The following is a 20,727-nucleotide window of genomic DNA, read 5'->3' as shown; positions in this document are numbered from 1 at the left end:
GTGTGGTGCTCAGTCTGCTGGTCGCCGCAGCCACACACACACGCCCTGAGCCGCCTGCTGATGCCACGAAAGGAGAAAAGGTACAGACGGTTCCGCTTTTTAAAAAGTTAATTTTATAAAAAATGATTTCCTTACGTTCAGCTGGGAACTGCTTCACTCTCAGACATACACCACACACCTTACATCGGATTCCAAATGTAACTAAAGTACAAGAATATCATCGTAACTAGTTAAAAGACAGCAAATACCACAAGGTACAAGTTCAAGTATTAGTGTAACAGGTATCTGCGTAACAAACATCCTTAAAGAAAAGAGACGCCATTTGTCACAGGTTTGGTGAATTGCCCTTGAAGTTTGTAAGTTACCTCATTTAAAACGTGTTGGCTGGTGAGCACGTGTCGGGACTTGGGGGGGGAGGTTTTAACTAGAAGTTCAAGGAAATCAGAATCCCATCTGATGACTCACCCTGCACAAAGTGAGCACACACCGTCCAGAACCCCCGAGGCAGGAAACAGCGCGGCTGGCCGCCCGCAGGCCCACACCAGGGGTGTTTTGGACGCGCTCGTGTGCAGTTAGAGCCGAGGGAGGCGGCGCCGCCCTCCTGCCCACTGACCACCACCGGTCCTCATGGCCAGAAAGAGCTCACGTACCCCCTGGGCCCCTAGTGTTTAAAACAGGTGGCTGTGCTCTTACTCTGAAGTAGTTTAGGATTTGTGAGTTTTTAAGCAACAGTATTAGAAATACACGAAGATACTTAAAAAACAAACTGTGTCGCAAGTTAGGGCCCTAAAGAATGGGCAGGACTCTGTAATTTGGCTGGCCACTATTTGGGACTCTCACTGTAAACTGGAGGGACTTAATCTAGAAATAACCTTAGAATTCTACAGAAACATTAACGCAAATTATTTCTAAGTGCAGATGTGTCATTCTCCCTGCCGGTGGGAACTGAGTAACACCTAGAAACAGAACCTCCGCTTGGGGGAGAACATACACCTCGTTTTCTCTGTCTTGTCTTGAAGGCCAAAGAATAAATTACGCTGCGTCCCGGCTGTCCTCACGGGTAACCGCCCGGTGCCCCCATCCCCCTTCCACGGCAGGAAAAGAGAACCGGCGCCTCCCCGCTCAGCACTGGCACCAGCACAAAAGGTCAATTTACAAAAACGTAAATACTTCAGCATGATCCAGCTGTGTGTTCTGCTTTTGCACCACAGGTTGGAGGATATTTTAAACAACAAAAACACTAAAACCTGACTGACAGCCTCCCAACGAGCCAGACTCACCTCACCTGTCCACACGGGAAAGGGCCCAACCCCGCAAGTGTGTGCGCAAGGCAATCCACACACACGACGAGCACCTGCTGGAAGTCACGTCCTTGTTCCTCCCAGACCTTCACAGAAACCTGTGAGTGGTTTAGGTCAAATCTGTAGAAACGCCCTGCACACTCAGGTAGGTCGGAGAACTCGGGGCGCTGCCCCCGAGGCTAGCACTCGGTTTCCTTGCTGTCCACGCGATTCTGCCGCTGCAGCTTGAACGACGAGGCCTTCTCGCTCCGGGTGACCGGGTGGCCCGTGAGGTCCTCAAAGGACTTGGCGGCCGTGCTGCTGCTGGGGAATGGGTCCTTCTCAAGGCCGTCCTCGTCTGCGTGCGAGTCCGTGCTGGGATCCTCCTGGATCGTGTCCATCCGCTGGTGGTCCAGTTTCGGGGCCGTGGGCACCAGGGGCAGCACGGGGACCGCCTGCAGCGGCTGCAGGCGGCCAGGGGTCTGCGGCCCCGGGAAGGGCTTGATGATGCGCACCGACGCCGAGTCCATGCTGCTGAGCATTTCCACGTTCTGGAAAGACGGGAGGAGGTCAGCAGTGTCCCGCAGCCCCGGCTCAGCACCCGGCGGCCTTCCCGGAAGCACCTGGGTCCCTCCCACCGAGGGTAAACGCCCTCAACCCAGCAGTGACTGGGAGGCTCGCTTTCCAGTGGCCTGAAACCTGACCAATTAAAGGCTCAACAGAGAACTTGTAACAATTCTATCAAATTCAGACCTCAAGAAAAGACCTCAAAATGCTAAGTCAGCGCTGCAGAGCTCAGGCGCAGGCAGCTGTGGGGGGGGGGGCGGAGCGGCACCTTCTGTCTGTGTCTCCCTCCACCTCCCATGTTGTCCCTGGACTTGACCCCCACCCCACCGACCCTGTCTGTTGCAACGGGAGTCCCCTCCAGCAGCCACGGGGAGAGGCAGCTGGGACTGTACGGGAGGGCGTAGCGAGGTCCCCCGTGCAGCTGAGAACGACGTTCTCACGGCGTCCTTACCACACTGGGGTGAAACAGCGACAGAGACTCGTACTGCTTGTCCAGTTTCTTGTCCTAGGAAGGGGAGAACAGGGAGCGGTTCCCACACACGAGACTCAGTTACGTGCTCATTCCCCACAGGCTCCTCCTGACACGGGGAGGGTAACTGAGGAGTCTCAGAGCACGGTCTGCGCAGGGAAGGACCCGTGTTTTCTGGTGGGCAGGAGGCTCCCAAGGGCACCACCTCCTTGACGTCCAGGCCCGGCCTGTGCCAGAGCGGCTCTGGCCACAGCCGCAGGTGGACGGCCAGGGGGCTGGGCCTCAGTGCCCAGCGCACCACAGCCTTAATGTCCTCAGCTGTCTCCAGGGTCCTGTGGCCCCAACTCCTCGCGGAACTGGGCCTCCTCACCGACACCCTACTCTGGCAAAAGCCTGAACACAGGGTTCCACCCACTACCCCACGTCCCCGCCTGGGGTGACACACCCGTGACGACAGGCACCAGGCAGGAGGCTGAGCCCGCGAACCGAGGCCTGGCCTCCAGCCCAGCAGCCCTGGAGGAGCTCTGCGGTCGGAAGGAAGCCGGCCCTCCCTCCTCACGGCGGCTTTGCTTGGAAACCAGGGATCAGGCCTCACGGTGCAGCAGTGTAACTTTCACTGCTAACGAGGTAGGTTTCACGCAAGTGAGGGCACCCACAACGGAGGGCACGGTTGTCCCTCTGCCAAGGCCACCCCTGTCCCCTGCAGAGACAGCGCTGCTTTGGCCCAACTGCTTGCTCCGAGTCCCCCCCCCGGCCCATCAGGCTCAGTGCCCGGAGGAAGGGCACCTCGGGGCCCCACCCTGGCCGGAGAAGCCAGCCGTGAACATTCGTGCAAGTGAGCTGGGCCGGGATTTTCCACACGCCCCGTGGGGGCCCTGCAGGAGGGTCAGTCCACGCGGAAGCCCCGGTCTGACGACCTCGTCTGCAGAAGACGAGCCCTCACGTCCGGAGAAGCGAGCGAACAGGTCTGTAAGGGCGGTTTTGAAACACAGCCCCGAGATGATGAAGTACCTGGGGTTCCCCAGACACAACCCAGTTCCACGTGCCAGCTGGTGCTCATTTGAACGAGAGCGAAACAGCTCGCTCCCACCGGCCGGAAGGGCCATCATGGCGGTGACGCCAGGACGTGGACAGTGCAGGGCACCGCCAGAGGGCCCGGCCACCGGCGCCCCGGGCTCAGATCACCTGACTCCTCAGGAACCACACGAGCGCAAAGCACCCAGAGAGGGAGATTCTTCACGAGACTGTCAGCTGAGCTCCTGACAAGACACGCCTTCCCAGACACAGCACCCAGAGCCGTCCCTGGAAACGCCCGATTCTGCTGAGAATCAGCCATCTCTCCTGAAGAGCCCGTGACTGGAGCGGCTGCAGCGTCACTGAGAGAACGCCCTGCGTGCCCCAGGAAGGGCGACTCACCACGCAGTGGACGAGCACGCTGAGAGGGACCCACACGACCAGGGAGAAGACCAGGACGGAGCCGACGATGTTGTCTGCCAGGAACTTCCCTGCGGACGAGCGAGAGCCCTAGCGTCGTGATCAGGCTCTTCGCCAGTCTGAATCTCGGGGCGCTCAGGGCATCGCCACTGGGACAGGTGGCACAGGCTGGCGGCCATGGCGCCCGCCCCCGTGAGGCTCCACGTGCCCCGCCCAGAACACGCCCCAGCGGCACACGGGCGGCAGCTCCCGGCAGGTCCCTGGGGCAGGGGTGGGTGGGGGCGTTGGACAGAAGGCTGCTGGTACCCATGCTTATGACGACAGTGTTGCTCTCTGGGGTCGACTTCTGTGGCTCAACTCTCACCTCTGGGCCCCAGAGGACAGAACACCTCCTGCTTCCGCAGACCCGGAGGCCCATTTGTAACGGAAGTTCTGCACCAACCAGGGTGCAGACTCACCCGCGGCAAGACCGAACCACGTGGCACTGCCGCCAGCTCCCTGTCTTGGTGGGGACGGAAGCGCGCACTCGGGGGAAGTGCCGACTCCCCCGTCTGAGGGCTGCGTCCACACCGCACGGCGAGCGTCTCCACCGTCCGCCCCGCGGTCGGAGCGCAGGAGCGCGAAGCCGCACTTTCCAAACGTCACCGCGGAGACCGCCCCGCTCTAGGCGGACCAGCGCCCGGGGAGACCGCCTACCGAAAGTGTTGATGCTCAGCTGGTCGATGAAGTCCCAGAAGCGCTCGATGACGTCCTGCACCCGCTTCTCACACTTGCCCTGTGGACGGAGAACAGCGTCATCCCCAGGAGAACCCCCAGGGGGCAGAAATCGAGAAAGCCAGTCTGCTAGAGACAGCGCCCCGTGAAGACGCGTCGGCCGGCCGACCGCGCCCCCAGGGAGCGCAGCCGGGCCGCCTGGGGAACACTCGCGCGCACCGCCCCCGTCCAGGTCCCGCACGGAGGAAACCCTGTCTGGGCAGAACAGAGGGTCTGACTTTGGTGGGTCAAATGCTTCTAGATTTTTCCTACTCGCTCAGCACCTGCTTTAAAATAGAAACTTACATTTCTGCTATTTGATCAATTTTAGAATTAACCTAGAAAACCAAATAATCAGGACCCTCCGCCCCAAACCAGCCAACTCTACCAAAGCCCCCCCACCCCCGCCGGTGTCTGGACTCAGGTCCTGCTCTGGGGCGAGCGTGCTGGAGGGCCCGACTGATGCCCGCGGGGCGGGCCCACACGCCTCCTACCGCCCCCGACGGACCCCCACACGAGGGCGGGGGGGGGGGCACGTGGCGTCTGCACTTTGGTTTCCCTCTGGGGGCAAAGCCGAGCCTTCACAACATCACGACCACCGCCCCCCCCCCCGCCAGGCACGCAGACAGCAGCCGTGGGAGAGGAGGACACACTCACGTTCACGTCGCAGAACCCCACGGTGCAGGGCTTCCCCTTCCTCAGGAACAGGTTCCTCTGCTCGGCGTCCACGTAGGGCACGCAGCGGCCCGCGGGGTCCCGGCAGCACACCTTGCACGAGTTGTCTGTCTCTGAAAAGGGCGGGCGGCTGCCTTTCCCTGGAGACTCGGCCGTCCCTCCCTGCGCGACGTCCCCCGCCCCCATCGTGCCCCACGGGGGAAGGAGAGCACTCACTCCTTACTGCCGGAGCTAACACGACCCCCATCCCGCCCCTCGAGACAGCACTTCTGAGTGCACCTCCTCAGTCCCAAGTGGAGGCCGCGAGGTGGGAAATAACTGCTCAGAAACGTTTCCTTTCTCCGCTGGAGCAAAACCAGACCACTCCCCCTCCAGTCCGTCATGCAGGACGCTGCCACCCTCTGTCCCGACACGACCACACGCCGCCTTCCACCCCGGCCCCGGTGGGTCTAGGACACCCCAGAAGCGAGGGCTGCAGACAGAGATGCCATCCGGTGGGTGTGGCCCTGAGTGCCCAGGACAGGGGTCCACCCACAGGGGACTGCACCCACACGGACAGCAGACACGCCCAGGAAGTCAGCTGGCAGGTAACTCAGGACAGACTTCCTCCAGGCAGGTCGGCATTTACAGTCGCCGAGACCGAGGACACCAAGAGCGGAAGCCGCTTCGGAGGGAAACCAGGCTTTGTCGCGTCGGTCACACGTTTCCGGGGCCCTCACCGCGTGTCCTTTCGGGTCCCCTAAGCCTCCTGCCACTTGCTCTACAGTGTCTGCTCAGCACGGGCCGCGTCCCCGTGCTCCTCTGCACAGCCCTCCACCTGGAGGGACCCCGGCTCCGTCGTGAAGGCTGCTCTTGGGGAACCAGCAGACCTCCCTCTGGGCTGGGGCGGCAGCTCGGACCCGTCGGTCCCTGAGGCCCCCCCTCAGACCCAGGGGCTCCCAGAGAACCACGGACACCTGAGGACCAGCGTCTGAGAGGCCAGCACCGCATCACCGCCCATTACTAAGTGCAGCCCCCGGGCAGGCGGCAGAGGGCAGCCCGCCGCTGGCGGCGGGCATCCTGAGATGGGTGAGTCCTGGCATCGGCTCTCTCGGGTGAAGTCTTAAAGGAGCCGCACCGTTCAAGGCCAACAGGACCAGGCAGCTTACTGCCGCTGTCAGCGTGTGGGGGAACGTGGGGGAGGGGCGGCATCGACAGACCTCCACCCACCCATCACCTACAAAGCTCCCTCCTAGCCGGCCCCACGCCGGCCACAGGGTCTGAGAACGTGGCAAGAAGTGAGACTAGTCCGACCGCTTCTGCAGACAAGGTGGAGGAGCCAGGGCCTGAGCCCAGAGGCCGGCCGGCCTCCACCAGCCCTGCACCCTGGCGGCAGGGAGCGGCGGGCACCTCGGGGCCCCCGAGGGGAGGGCCTCGGGGGGCCACGCGCTCACCATTGCACGCGCAGGACTCCAGCTGCTGCTCCCTCTCGCAGAAGGGGATGCACTTCCCGTCCTTGCACTTGCCCAGGTCCAAGCACACGGTGTCGTCCTCGGCGTTCCCGGGAGGGGGGCACTCGCTGCTGTTACCTGGAAGTAGCAGCAAGCAGACACCCATAAGGCACGGCCCCTGGGTCCCCAGGGCGCACCTGTCCCGATAGGGAGGAGCCCTGGCCTCGCAGGACGGCATGCCCGGCCCTCAGAGGGTCCCAAATGTCCACACCCACCTCACGCCTGCCATGCGGTGCGCCTCTCTCACACAGGTAAACATGCACACGTGCCGTGGCCACCAGTAAAACCACACCAGGGCCACGGCAGGGGCTACACGCAAACGTCCTGTGGCGGCCACGTCCCAGGACAGCCGCCGCCTCCCTCCAAGGCCTGTCCCACCTCAGGGCTCTGGCCGTGCCGGTCCCTCGTCCCCAGTCTTCTAGGGGGACTGGACAGCTGGTGTCACCCCTGAGCTGTTGCCTCCCAGACCCCCACGACCTGCCTGGGTCCCCTCGCCCCCCCACGCCCCACCCCACACACCTCTCTCCTGCTGGGGGCGGTTTCTGATGCCCGTTTCTCTGGCCGACCCCTGTTCTCTCCGGACACCCCCCCGCCCCGCCCCAGCGGCTGTGCTCCCCGGCAGCGCGGGCCTGACCTGCTACGCAGGACTCAGCCTGCGTCCAGCCCTGCCCCCTGCACGTGCCCCGTCCATGTGTCCTGAGTGAGTCAGGGAGTCCGAGGACAAAGGAGAGTCATCGAAGGATGTTCCACTCGGGAGAGAGGACGGAACGAGTGACTCGTTCTGGAAGACGCGCGGCACAAGCAGGTAACAGCCAGCGGGAGAGCAGAGGAAAAGCCGCGACGAGAACAGTGCAGTGCGCCGAGCTGGGGCGGCGGGGGGCGTGGCCTCTCCGCTGAGGGATGGAGCCAAGCCCAAGGTCTCGACCTTGAGGTCTGTGGGGCCCGCGGCGGCGGCGCAAAGCCTTCTGGTGGGGCCCCGCAAACCACGCCCCGCGGGGCTGCACAGCCGCCTCCGGTCTGCAAGGCCCCTCGCACCGGGGTGCTCCCTCCCTGGGCCTCCGAGACTCTCATTCAACAGCCGGCCGCGACTGACGGCGAGCCCCGTGCACACAGGGCAGTGAGGGTCTGCACTCCCCTGCGCCTGTGCTCTCGGCGCGAGACGCTGCCCCCCCGACGCACGCACAAGGCCCCGTGGGTACCCGTTACTTCTGGTCTTGAAAGACGGAACTCAGAGTATCCACTCATGGGGAAAGGACAGCAGCACGGCATCGCCTCTCTCCCGAGGGCCCCTGCGCTCAGGCCCACTAGGGTGACAACCAAAAGAATGGGGGGCAGTAAGTGCTGGCGAGGGCGTGGAGGAACCGCGAGCCCGCGCTCCCCCGGTGGGGGCGGGGGCGACAGCCTGGCAGCGCCCCAGAGATCAGAGAGGGCCGGCACCCCGCCAGCCAGTCCACTCCTGGTCGCACGCACCAGAGCAGTGGGTCCGCGGAGAAACCCGCACTCCAGTGCGCACAGAAGCACTCCCCGTCACAGCCGGGGCGGAGACCACCCCGAGGCCCGCCAGCCGGTGAGTGAGCAGACGCAGCCTGGAGCACAGCCCACGGCGGGCAGGCGGCGTTCAGCGGCAGAAGCGGACGGAGAGCTGGCCCACCCACAACGGGGTGAGCCTGCAGGGCACCCCTCTGAGTGGGAGAAGCCGGTCCCAAAAGGCGGTGCCCCGTGACCCGGCCTGTGCAGAACGTGGGAACAGGCACGCCCACCGAGACGGGGAGTAGGGGAGCTGGGGCCGGGGGAGCGGGGATCTGGGGCGCTGCCTCAAGGGCCCGGAGCTTCTTTCCGAGGCGATGAAACGATCCGAGGCGGGCGGTGGCGGCTGCACAAACGTGAATCCACTGACACACCCTGACCTGCACACCCTGCACGGATGCACACTGGCGAGGGCTACGGCGTGTCCGAATCTCAATACAGCTACTCACCAACCCACCCAGCCAGAGCTCAAAGTCATGAACACACGGGAATGGGGCGGGCACGCCAGGCACACAGGAAGCACCGCCCCCACCAAAGAAGAGCGCAGGCGGCCGGCTGCAGGCCAGCTCCCCAGTAGGGACATGTGAGAGGCAACTAATAGATGTGTCTCTCCCTCTCTTTCTCCCTCCCTTCCCCTCTCGATCAAAACAAATAAATAAAATCTTTCAAAAGATCTAAAGCAGGCCATCGTTTTGACGTGTCAGAAACACACACAACACACCACGTTTCCAGGGCACGCACACACCCAGACAAGCGTCAGACACGCCGGGGCGCGTGCCTGCCAGAGGCCAGAGAGCGCAGTGAGGAGGTAACTGACGAAGAAACAGCAGCGGGCCTGGCGCGGACAGGTGACAGGTGTGCCACAAACGAGGAGTGCGACCACCCCAACGCTGCACAGGGCGAAAAGGGTGTCCGCATCCACGAGACACGACCTCGCCACTGCCCAGACGCACACGGCCCACCGAGCTGGGACCCCGCAGGCAGCAGCGGGAGGACGCACCTGTGCAGTGAGACACGCCTTTGCAGGTGGCGTTGATGGCCTCCTGGCACTTCTTCTGGGCGGTCTCGAACCGGCAGTTTTTACAGCAGGGACTGTTCCTGTCACTGCGGGAGAAGGGACAGCCCAGGTCAGAGGGCAGCCCCACAGCCAACTCCGTGGTCACGGTACCGGGCCCTGGAGCCTGGCTGGAGAGAAGGTCTCCTGGCCGGGCCACCCTCCCGCGCTGCCCGGCTGCCCAGGTGCCCCGTCTGCCCTCCCGGCGCGGACTCGGGCAGCAGCGGCCCGGAAGGGAGGTACTGCTGGTCCGAAGGGACTCCTCTTTAAAACATCTTGGTGCTCTGGGCTCCCAAATTAACTTCATACAGAAATTTAAAACGAACGAAAACGAAAGCAGGCCTGCGAGGCAAACACTGGCCAGGAAGCCAGGGAGCCCGAGCCCCGCCCCCTGAAAAATCACAGCGTTCACACGCACCCCGTGTTCCGTGTTCCGCCTGCCCTGCCCGGACACCCCGCCCCACCCGGACACCCTGCCCCGCCCGGACGCCCCGCCCGCCGCGGCCGCACGCCCACCTGCACTGCACGCCCTCCTTCAGCGTGCAGTCGCTGTTGCAGCAGGTGTCGCTGTTCAGGTGCATGATGCCGGGGTCGCACTCCTCCCCTTCGTCCACCCTGGAGTTCCCGCACACCTTGTTGCTGCGCTCCTGGAAGCACTCCTGGGCCTTGCTCTCGATGGTCTTGTAGATGGACTGCTTGCTGCAGTTGGAGAACATCTGGCGGGAGAAAGGCCAAGAGGACCCGCAACAACGTAAGGACACGTTGCCGCGTGTTTGCGGCTCCTCTCTGGACCCCGGACGCAGCTGCCCCGCTCGGAGCCTCCGGGGCACGTCCAGCTGCATCGCGTCACCTCCAAATGGCCTCGAGTGCCACCACGTCCTCCCCCTCTTCAGAAGGTTAGAAAGCTGGCGTGAATTTGGTCAGCAGCCGAAGAGCCGCCACAGGAAGGCCAGCTGTACACGTGCTGAGCCCGCGAGCCCCGCCAGGCCACGGGCCGCCCCGCCCTCGGGGGGGGGGGGGCGGGGCACCGCCCGGCCACAGGGCGGACTGGACGCAGACCCGCCCTCCGAGGCAGAAGGCCCAGGCACGTACACCGGTCTGCGTCGGGGTACCCCGCCCTCCCTGCCTGGTGAACGGTCCACAGTTCAAGTCTCTACGTCACTGAGCATACTAAGAAGAGGCGGAGTGTTACTTACAGTCCGCTAAAAGACTCACTTCCAGACTGTTATCTGAACGTTTCCATGGGTCCCCAAGATTTTAAGTTTCTCTGTGACCAGTGTCTCAAAAGGAGCCTCCAGCCCAGCTCTCCCGGACCCTGGGAGCGGCCCTTCCTACAGGGAGGGAGACGGGCCAGGGGCTCTGAGCAGCCCCTTCTCCCAACCCCGACGTGGAAAAGGGACGCGTCGGGACGGCTGCCAGGCCGGGGCGGGGGCGTGTGAGCGCTGAGGGGACACGGGCAGGCACAGCACAGCCACGGGGGCATGGAGTGCAGCACGGGAAATGGGGCGGCCAGAGATCCTGCACGCATGCCCATGGACGTGAACAATGGGGGGGGGGGTCTGAGGGAGCGGGGGTGCCGGTGGAGGGGGCAAGGGGGGGAAATCAGGACAAGTGTAATAGCGCAACCAGTAAGATATAATTTAAAGAAAAGAAAAGCAGAACTCTGGCCATTGCCAAACTCTGACACCAAGTGTTCTTCCTGCCCCTGTTCAGGTTTTTCTGCCACAGGGCTCCTCGTGTGAGCGCACCCAGTGAGGGTGAGGGTGAGGGGTGAGGGGTGAGGGGTCGCCGCCTGCTCCTCTGCAGGGGGCACGACTGATGAAGCTCCCGAGACAGCAACCTCTCACATGTTTCATTGTTTAGGAAGGTTTACAACACGTGCACGTCGGTCTTCAAACAACGACGAAGGCATGAAAGGGAAGTAAGTAAACAAAAAGGGTCTCCCGACAAACTGTTGCAGTGCAGACGTTTGCGGGCCGGGCTCCGAAGGGAAGGCGGGACCAACACCGCAGCATGTCTCCTGCGTGGGGCCCGGCTCCCTCACCCCCTCACCCCCAGCCCCGCCCTCTCCAAGGCGGCAGGCAGGGTGTCTTCCCCACGCTGCCCGCTGCTGCGCCACGCAAGGTCAGACGACGGGACCAATGTCTCAGGCACTGCCCATCCAGACTCTAAGAGTCAGTCACGGCCACTCCTCAAGTCTCTGAAATCGGCGGTGGGATCTCAAGTCGACAAGTGTGCTCTGTCCGAAGCCCCGTCCAAACGCACGCACAGTCCCTGGGTGCTCGGTGATCTGCAGCCCCCCCCGCCCCCCCCCAGAAAGGACCTGTCCCAAGCTCCCACTGCAGTCACACGGCCGCTCCCTCTCCCGCCCGCACCGAGAAGCCCCGAGACACGCACCTTGTTGTTCTCATGGTCCCCACTCACAGCGATGGGGTACATCACGAACTTCCCTCCCTGGTCTTCGGTGGGGGCGCATTCCGCTAGACCGTCCGGGTCGTGTTCCGCCCCAAAGTTGTGCCCCAGTTCGTGCGTTGTAACCAGGTCAGCTTCCTGGAAGACCACGCGGAGAACACATTACTTCCCCATCGGTACCCAGCCGTCGTCACCAGCTTTGGCCAGTGGCCCTGCGGACGTAAACTGGGTCCTGACTGACCAGAGGCGGAAGGAACCCTTGCCTCTGCTCAGGCAGCTCCGGCAGCCTGTGCTCCACTCGGACAGCCCCCTCCCACATTCCCCTGAGGGTTAGTGCAGCCATGTGACCCGGCTCCGTCCCGAGACGGAGACAGAAGCCGGTGGGCAGGGCTTCCAGACCAGCATTCTAACTGGAACAGACCGCAGCAGGGAACGGAGCCGTGCCGGGACGTGGGGTGAGGAGGAGGACAAAGGCCTGGGCGTCCCAGGGCCGAGAGACAGCGGAGGCCCCGCCCGAGCACCTGAGCTCCTGCAGCCGCGCGGAACGCAGCCTACGCAGTGCTGCCTACGGACCGCTGCACTGAGGCCAGCGCGCCCCTCACTGCAGTCTCTGCGTGTGGGATCATCTGTTACATGGGTGCTCTGGGGTGTGTCTAACGTGTTTCTCATGGATGCATCTGGGCAAAAACAAGATCCTAAAATCCTCCAGAGGGAGAAACAGGCCACATACGAAGAAAAAAAACTGGAATGACTTCAGATTCTCCCACAGGGGCACCAACACTAAGGGACAAGGGAGCAGTGCCTTCAAATGTGCAGAGGACGGGGGACACACCAGTCCTCGTTTTCAGATACGCAACACCTCAGGGGCCTGCCGTCAGGTCCCCTCTCTTAGGAGACTCTTAGGAGAGGGCTTGTAGGGGTGTCAATCAAGAGGAGGAGGAACAGGGCCCCGGAGACAAGTCCGCAGCGTCTCCAGACACCAGCCACACGGCGGGCCCGGGCAGCCAGCCCCCACCGGGCAGGGGCAGGAGGGAGGGCTCCAGGGGAGCGCCCTGGGGAAGGCAGCAACCCAGAAGGCTCCGGAAGGAAGTCTGACTGGTACCTTTTATTCTCACACTGCCCACCACAGAATGTGTTTTTTTCAGACAGAAACAAACAAACAAAATACCCCATATGTATTACTCTTTTAGAAGACATCTACATAAATATACAACTACAGGAAATGAAAAGTCTATCCTTTAAAAAGATCAAAGAACAAAGAACGTACCTTTGTAAGAATGGTTTTACCATAATTTTTGGTGCTGGTCAAACCACTGTTCAAATAGATGTTCTTCCTCACGGCCGCGCTGTAGTACGCTGAAGGGGAGAGGAGACAGGCAAACTCCGTGTTCGCACAGGGCACCGCGTGAGCCCAGCAGCCTGCCGTGACCGCACACGCACGCACACGCACGCACACACGCACACGGGGCGGGCGGGGGGGCTTACCCTTCGGACAGACGCCCCCGTGACTGTTCGCCCTGGGAGAGCCGACGTACGCTAGCCCGAGAGTCCCCATATCGAAGTCCTGGTAGGTGAAGAGGTGTGCCAGGCAGACCTTGGATGCCTCTTCCGCTATGTCGAAGCTAAATTGCTTTAAAGAAGAAAGGTGTTCTCCATTACATTAACGACAACATCACGCTGCGTGATGCTGCAACCCGGCACAGCGCCGCGGGCCTGCAGGTGCTCCTCGCCCACCGCTCGGCCCGCCCACCTGCGCAGGTGAGGCGCAGGTGAGGCGCAGGTGAGGCGCACACTGTCGCCTGCACTGGCGGGGAGGCGCGAAGGCCCACAAAGGGAAGACGGGGAGCTCTTACAGCAGCTGTCGGAAGCCACGGGGCCGGCGGAGACCCTGCGGCCCAGCGCTGGGCACCCCAAATATATCAGTCTCAGGCGGGGACACCTCTCCGGGGGGATCTCAGCACCGCACTCCACACCGAGGCCTCGCACGTAACTCAAGGACCCTACTGGTTTGGCAGGGCTGTTGTTTCTTTGAAGTTTGCTTTGGTTGTACAATGTATGGGAGTTGTAAATATAGACTTATAAGAAAGCATGTAGATAGTTTTATGGTACTAAAATTAAGATTAAAAGACATGTAAGTCAGCACTGGTGCTTTGGGAGGATATTTTTTTTTTCCTTAAAAGCGCTCTACATATTACTTCAAAAACCTCTGCTAAAACCACCTGTGGCCTCCAATTTAAAAAGACCTTGATTTTTAAAATGCTTAACTGAGCGGTAGGAAAGGCCTGACTGAGAGACGTGGTGTGGCCAGGAGACCCCACTCTGGCCACGGGGGTTCTGACGGCTCGGCGGCTCAGGGGCGGCCCCTGGGGACCCGCTGGGAGCCTGCGAGGGGAGATCGGCAGAGCGCCTGCCGAGCCAAGGGCTCCCCCACCCCCGCCCCCGCAGACAGGCCGACAGGGGCGACGGTTGGCTGTCCCCGGGGCCAGGGCACTCTGGCCGTCAGTCACAGCTGCAGGACTCTCCGAGGACAACTCACCTGACCTTGTTGTTACAGGCTGAGCTGTGCCCCCCCCATTCATTCAAGTCTGAACCATCGGCACCTCAGAATGTCTGTCGCTGCACTTGACAATGAGGCCTTTCAGGGGGTAACTGAGGCGGAATGAGGTCCTATGGGCGGGCCCTGTCCAACCTGACGGGCGCCCTCCCGAGAGCGGGTGAGGGACAGACAGACAGAGGGACGACCGCGCGAGGACAGAGGGGGAGGATGGCCTCTGCCGGCCCGAGAGACAGACCTCAGAAGAAACCAACCCGGCCAGCCCCGTGACCTCAGGCCTCCAGCCTCCGGAACTACCAGACGGTGACGGTGTGTCCTCTCGGCCCCCAGCCCGTGGCCCTTTTGGCTGCTGGCCATCCCAGCAGCCGGGAGCACGTGCTGCGTCTCGGGGGAAGGCCGGCGGCGCTGCCCCAACCTGCCTCTGGGGTCGGGTCACCCGCAGGTCACACCGGACAAGGCACATGGGCGCACCACACAGACAGGGCGCTCCAGGGGTCTCACCCCGGGTGAGGAGTCGGCCACACTGCCGGAATGCCACTCAAACCCTGAGCACGGGACTTCTGCCTCGCGAGACTCCCACCCGGGAACCCTGGTGAGCCACCCGGTGCCGGGACTGCCCGTGCACGCTGCTGGGGAACTGAAGGGCTGCCTCCAGCTGCTGAGTCTGCGGTGGTGGTTAGAGCACCGAGAGGAGCCTGACAGGTTATCGACCCCCGGCAGACGGACCCCGCCGCCCCACAGGCCGCGCCACGAAGCAGCAGCACACGCAGAGCCCGGCGTCGGACAGGCCGAGCCGAGTTTTGCCGAGGCCCAGAGTGGTCTGGATCACGACCTTCAGACCGATCCCCGGACGGAAACACAGACACCTCCCGTTCTTCCACAGAACTCCCAGAGCCCCCATCACACTCCTGCCGCCTACTCTACCCCCACACCGCCCGATCATCGCGGGCCTGAGAGACTCCCTGCAAAGCTTCAGGGAGACCGAACGGGCAAAACGGCGCAGAAAACGTCCACGCTGGGCACGCGCCGACCTTCTGAGGCCCCGTCACCACCCACTGGGCGTGCAGAGCTGGCAGGCGGCGGCAGCGCTGCTTGGGGGTGCCTCCGTGTGCACAGCCTTTCTGCAACCCCCCCCCCCCCACCGCCACTGGCCCCGCTGCCGGGGACAAGGTGACTGCCCCGGCTCCCACGCACTTTCTGCCACGCGCCCCTTTGGCAGCGCAGACACGGCCCGCCTGCAGGACCCGCCCGGGTGTCACGGCGTCCCGAGAACCCAGGGCCCCACGACCTACCTCGAGCAACATCTTCACGTCCCACGCGTCCTTCTCCTCGTTCGGGTAACTTTTGGCCATGTTGTAGTGCCGCTCACCAGGTTTCACCTCTTGCGGAGACTTGAGAATTCGAATCTATACTTAAGGAGACAGTATGCTTAGAACACTTCAGGAAGGAAGTCACAAACTCCGTATACCGCATTGTTTTAGATGTTCGAAAAAGACTACGACCCTGGAGAAAAATGTGTTTCACAGCCAGAACTCCACAGAATTCTTCAGCTCTAGGTACTCAATGTTTAAGAACGGGAGAAGCATATAAGGAAAACATGCCGATGAATGACTCATAAATTTATAAATGTACTCTCAAATTTTCACGGCCTCTGTTTTCAGCTGAAAAGACAACTTAGTTGAAAATATTCCCTGCAACCACAGTCCAGGAGGCGGAGGCACAGGGCGACGAGGGTGACGAGGTGCGTGTCAGGACGAAGGGCTGAATGTGATTTCAGTCCCTTAACTGTTAAGGAGGAGTTACGTTTATACAGTCCTAAGGTTATTTCAGCCCTTCGAAGGCAACTGCAAGGGTGATGTGGCCCCCGGTGAAACAGAGTTCGACACCCCTGTTCTGCAGCAGGAAGTTTTATTTATTGATCCCAAAAAACCCAAACACGTTGCTGCTGTTTTAAACCAGCGAGGCAGCCCGACAGGCGCCGTGCCGGGAGAGCCTCGAACGTGTTCGTGGGGCGGGGAAGCTCGACCCGGGAGGACGGCGCCCTGTCAGTGTGGGGGTGCACGCAGGCGCCGTACAGGCACCAAGTGTCTCTAGAAACACACACGGCACCGGGGACACGGGCGCCTCTGGGGAAGAATGTGTCATAGTGGGCAGCTTCCCTGGCTTTTGTACCACGTGTGTGTGACCTATTCAAACAGTAACTTAAAAAGGAAAGTGCAAGCAAAAGAATGGACAAGGGAAAATAATTCTTAGTTTTATGCAAGTACTGTAAGAGTTTAACATTTATAAGAATGAGTATAATTTCACACTTTTTAAAAAAGTATCTAAATTCTATCTACAGAACCTGTAATAGGGTTAATTTAGTACAAAGAACCTAGGAAAAAAGTAGAAATAGTAATTTCCATAGTCTCCATATCAAAGTGTCTGTCCAAAGCAACACCCAATTTCAAAACAGTCTTTTTAATCAGTCTTATGAATTTGGAACAACTTTTACATGAGACAGAATGATGACATTAATACATCACGGCTGGACACATGCTATTAAATCAGGAGCTGCGGGGAGAGGAGGCCCATGGTCCTGTGTGTACACGTGCCCTGCAGTGCGCACAGCAGTTCTCAGCAGCGTCCCCGACTAGGGACCCGAGGCCAGGTGCCGGGACTCCAGCGACAGAGACAGACAGACAGACCGCCCAATCAAAGACAAAGAACGCGCCCTGGCTGGCGTAGCTCAGTGTATTGAGCTCGGGCTGCGAACCAAAGTGTCTCAGGTTCGATTCCCAGTCAGGGCACATGCCTGGGTTGCAGGCCATAACCCCCAGCAACCGCACACTGATGTTTCTCTCGCTCTATCTCCTTCCCTTCCCTCTCTAAAAATAAATAAATAAAATCTTTAAAAATAATAATAAAAAAAGACACAGAACGCAAGGTGGAGGATAAAAGGCCGTGAACTCAGAGAAAGGAGAGATCACAGCAGCAAAAAGCCTTCTGCCTAAAAGAAGCTTAAGAACAGAAAACATCATCATCTATAAATAACACCCAAAGCACCATGTAACACCAAACGAGGATTACTGGCACTTGAGGGTGTTCGTTTGTGATCCCATCTGAAGACAAGCTGTGGGGGACGGGCGTCAGTGACGGGCACTGACGTCGCACACTCACGAGTGACGTGAGCACTCGCGGGCGGGCCCATACCTGCTCTATCTGCACCCCGTAGCCTCGGAAGCCCGCGTTGTCCCAGGAAGTGTTCCGGTAGATGTCGTCCACCCTGTCGATCAGCTCTATCTGTGGGGGGGGCGGGGGGGGGGGGAGAGAGAAAATGCACATCTTTACTGCTCTTCCCAATGTAACGATTCCCGCATGGAGAGAGAAGTCAGTTTAGAGAAAATGCCATTATAAAAGTTTCCACCAATCGCAACAACTAGCACGAAGGTGTTACTTTTATCGCTGACACCACTGACAGAGAAATTACTCCCAGCCCCAAACCACGCTGCTAGCAGAATGAAACAGCGGTGCACCGTGTTCCAGACCCAAGCAATCAGATGTGTACTGAGCCGAAGCGCCGAGTAACGGGCTTTTTAAAAACTGCCGTTCCAGTCAACCACAGAAACGAGAGTTAGCAGTCCATCAATCTAACTAAAACATTCCCTTCTAAGAAGTACTCCGTCTTCATTCACTCCAGCCCTCGGCACGCCCCGCGCCTGGCACCGCCAACCCTGCCCCGGCCCCACCGGGCAGAGCGCAGCTCCGAGGCCCGTGACGAGGACACCGGGGCAGGAGGGGCCACCCCGCTTCCTCCTGCACGCGGACTGGGGAAGGGGGACGGTGGGTACAGAGGGTCAGTGCAGCAGCCAAGGGCGGCCCGCACTACCTAAGAACAGAACGCTCCTTCCCGGCCTCCTCCCCCTCCCAGATCACTTCCTACTGCTCCGAACGGAGCGGGTGAGGGCGGCTCAGACGACCGTGAAGCACGTTACAGGCAGGAAACTGCTGCTTGCTTACAGCGACTGTAAGACTGAGAAACACGGATTTTAAGAATAAACCTCTCACTATATTCATATTCCTGGTGTAACGAACAAAGAAGTAAATTAAGAGGAGCCCCTTGAGACAAAGCGCCATTCAGAAACTTTTCCGAGAAAGCCCTCTCTCACGGAGGAGCGGGAACCACCATGACGTCGCACGCCGCTCCCACTGCCCTGACAATGGGCTCTTTCACGGCGCGGGGGAGAGGGCACAGGAGGCACAAGCCAACAGAACCGGGACGGGAGCAGCGAGGCGGCGAGAAAGCAGCCTTCACTGCGCCGGGCTCTCGGTCCACGAATCGCTGCCTTCTCTCGTTCCCTGAACAGCCCGCGGCCAGGGCCCAGCTAGGACCGGTGAGGTCACACTGGGAAGAGAGGTCAATGAAGCCCGACCCCGTGACTTTTCAAACTGCTCAGTAAATGCCTGAAAACCCCACGTCGACACTTCCAGCACCTTCCCTGCACGTCTCAGCCCTACAGTGGGTTCCGACCCCGAGAGTCCCATCGGTTTCGCCAGAGTCCAACAGTCGGCGGCGTCACGACTCAGACCAGACCGCCTTCTCTGCAACGCGCACAACTAAGGCACGCCGGCTGGCGCAGACACCTTCGCCACCCTGGAGCACACGCTCGCACGCGTGGCCAAGGAGACCGCCGCCGTCGCAGCGGGGTGCTTCCACAGAGCCCACTTCTAGGGGGAGAGGCCTACACCGGAAGCGCACAACAAGGCTGATGCGCAGGAAGCAACAGTTCAGAGGGAAAACAGACTTTCCAAACTTCAAACGCAGACTCTCTACGCGGTCACGTCAGAACCTCAGAGGGCAGCCCTCGAGTCTTTCACAAACCACCACGGCGTCGGGAGCAGCCCCGGCCTCCGTGCGTGCCCGGCCGCGGCAGGCCTCGCGGCACTCACCAGGTAGTTGGTGGTGGTGCTCTCCTCCCCGCGGCCCATGTGCCGGTAGAAGCGGTGGTCGGCCACCACCAGCAGTTTGCATGTGTTCTTCAGGGGGTGCGGCTCGGCCCTCCTCTTCGCCCGAGGGGCGTGCCCTGGTGTGGATCATCGGCACGCACCGTTACATCGAAACGCATCAGAACAAGGGGTGTTTTACAGTAACCCTTTCGGTCTAGCATGTTTTTGAAACAAACATTACCTGAGCTTAGATATCTTGAACAAAAAAAAACAATTTGGAGGAAAACAGGAAAGTAGTACGAGGTTTTAAAATTGTAGAATTCAAAACCAAGGAAAGGTGTCTCTGTAATTTTTAAAAGGAGGCGACTTTAAAGAGCACTCAGAAGTGAAGCAGTCACCTATTTACTGCTGGGCTCTGAAGCTTTCACCTTATTCTGGAAATAAGTAGAAATGTCAAGGTAATCACACATTAAAAATTAGTTTGTGTTAACAGGTTGTTTTTCTTATCAAATAATCAAACTATTTAAGAATTTATTTACATACTAAGCCCTGGCTGGTGTGGCTCAGTGGACTGAGTGCTGCCTGCGAACTAAAGGGTCGCTAGTTCAATTCCCAGTCAGGGCACATGCCTGGGTCGTGGGCCAGGTCCCCAGTAGGGGGCGCGCAAAAGGCAACCACACATTGATGTTTCTCTCCCTCCCTCCCTTCCCCTGTCTTGGAAAATAAATAAAATCTTTTTAAAAAAAATAATTTATTTACATACAAAATTCTAGTAATATTTTCTAAGGTTTTCAAAAATGAGGAGTAGACTGTTTCTCCAAGATGGTTGTTTTCAAACGACTAAATGGATCTGTCCCAAACTGATCACCTCCTTCTCTCTACACAACAGAGAACTCTCGTTACCAACTTCTTTATAAACTTATCTAAAGGCTGTTTTACAACAGTATTATTTTGTCATTTTTTAAATACCTGCAAATAAAGAATATTTCCCTCAGAATTTTCTAAAAATTTTATTTATTTAACTTTACAGAGGGAAAGGAAGGGAGAGAGCGGGGGAGAGGAACACCCATCAGGTGCCTCTCACGCGCCCCCTACTGGGCACCTGGCCCTCAGCCCACTCAGACACACCAGCCGGGCTCCCTCAGATTGCCTAATTCCCCGTTCCCCAATCTTTCTTTAGGTCCAGTCTTTACTGTCACCACTGTTTTCTAGTGTTTTCACTTCTTATAGGCAAAAGGATTAACTTTAACATTTCTGAAAACAACTACCTTCAACTTGATAAACATTTGTTTAATCAATTAATCATCACCCCACTGAAGACAGCCGAAACGCTTGTTTTTCATTCGAAAAATGTTTCCTAAGTCCTACCATCACGGGGCTCCCTGTCTATCAGCCCTTCCGGGAGCAGATCTTCATCTTCCGCCTTTATGTACCCGCACACTTTTGAAGACTGGAACCTCGAAACATTCTTGATATCTTCGGATTTATAAACCAGCATTCTCTTGTCTTTAGTATCATTAATTAGTCTCCAAAGTGGCTGAAATAGAAAGAGTAATTAAGACAGAAAATATAAAAACTTCTGAACA

General features: G+C 59.5%; 1 protein-coding gene across 1 annotated transcript in view; it reads right to left on the bottom strand.

Annotated features, from left to right (window-relative positions):
• Nucleotides 1–93: 93 nt before the first annotated feature.
• The window catches only part of ADAM17 (ADAM metallopeptidase domain 17), a 38,834-nt gene continuing 18,200 nt past the window's right edge, over nt 94–20,727 (bottom strand). Inside the window, exons 5-19 of the mRNA XM_045844656.1 lie at nt 20,510–20,678; nt 19,145–19,278; nt 17,408–17,497; nt 15,508–15,621; nt 13,147–13,291; nt 12,929–13,017; nt 11,647–11,799; nt 9,766–9,965; nt 9,196–9,299; nt 6,612–6,746; nt 5,161–5,291; nt 4,447–4,525; nt 3,733–3,821; nt 2,299–2,352; nt 94–1,831 (exon numbers count right to left, since the gene is read on the bottom strand). Of these exons, the coding sequence (XP_045700612.1) occupies nt 1,481–1,831; nt 2,299–2,352; nt 3,733–3,821; nt 4,447–4,525; nt 5,161–5,291; nt 6,612–6,746; nt 9,196–9,299; nt 9,766–9,965; nt 11,647–11,799; nt 12,929–13,017; nt 13,147–13,291; nt 15,508–15,621; nt 17,408–17,497; nt 19,145–19,278; nt 20,510–20,678 (2,037 nt within the window). The 3' untranslated portion in view covers nt 94–1,480. The remainder of the gene's footprint in view (nt 1,832–2,298; nt 2,353–3,732; nt 3,822–4,446; nt 4,526–5,160; nt 5,292–6,611; nt 6,747–9,195; nt 9,300–9,765; nt 9,966–11,646; nt 11,800–12,928; nt 13,018–13,146; nt 13,292–15,507; nt 15,622–17,407; nt 17,498–19,144; nt 19,279–20,509; nt 20,679–20,727) is intronic.

Source organism: Phyllostomus hastatus, unplaced genomic scaffold (assembly GCF_019186645.2).
Source record: "Phyllostomus hastatus isolate PE091 unplaced genomic scaffold, TTU_PhHast_1.1 phas_contig_402, whole genome shotgun sequence".
Taxonomy (NCBI): domain Eukaryota; kingdom Metazoa; phylum Chordata; class Mammalia; order Chiroptera; family Phyllostomidae; genus Phyllostomus; species Phyllostomus hastatus.
This window is presented reverse-complemented; position numbering and strand designations above follow the sequence as displayed.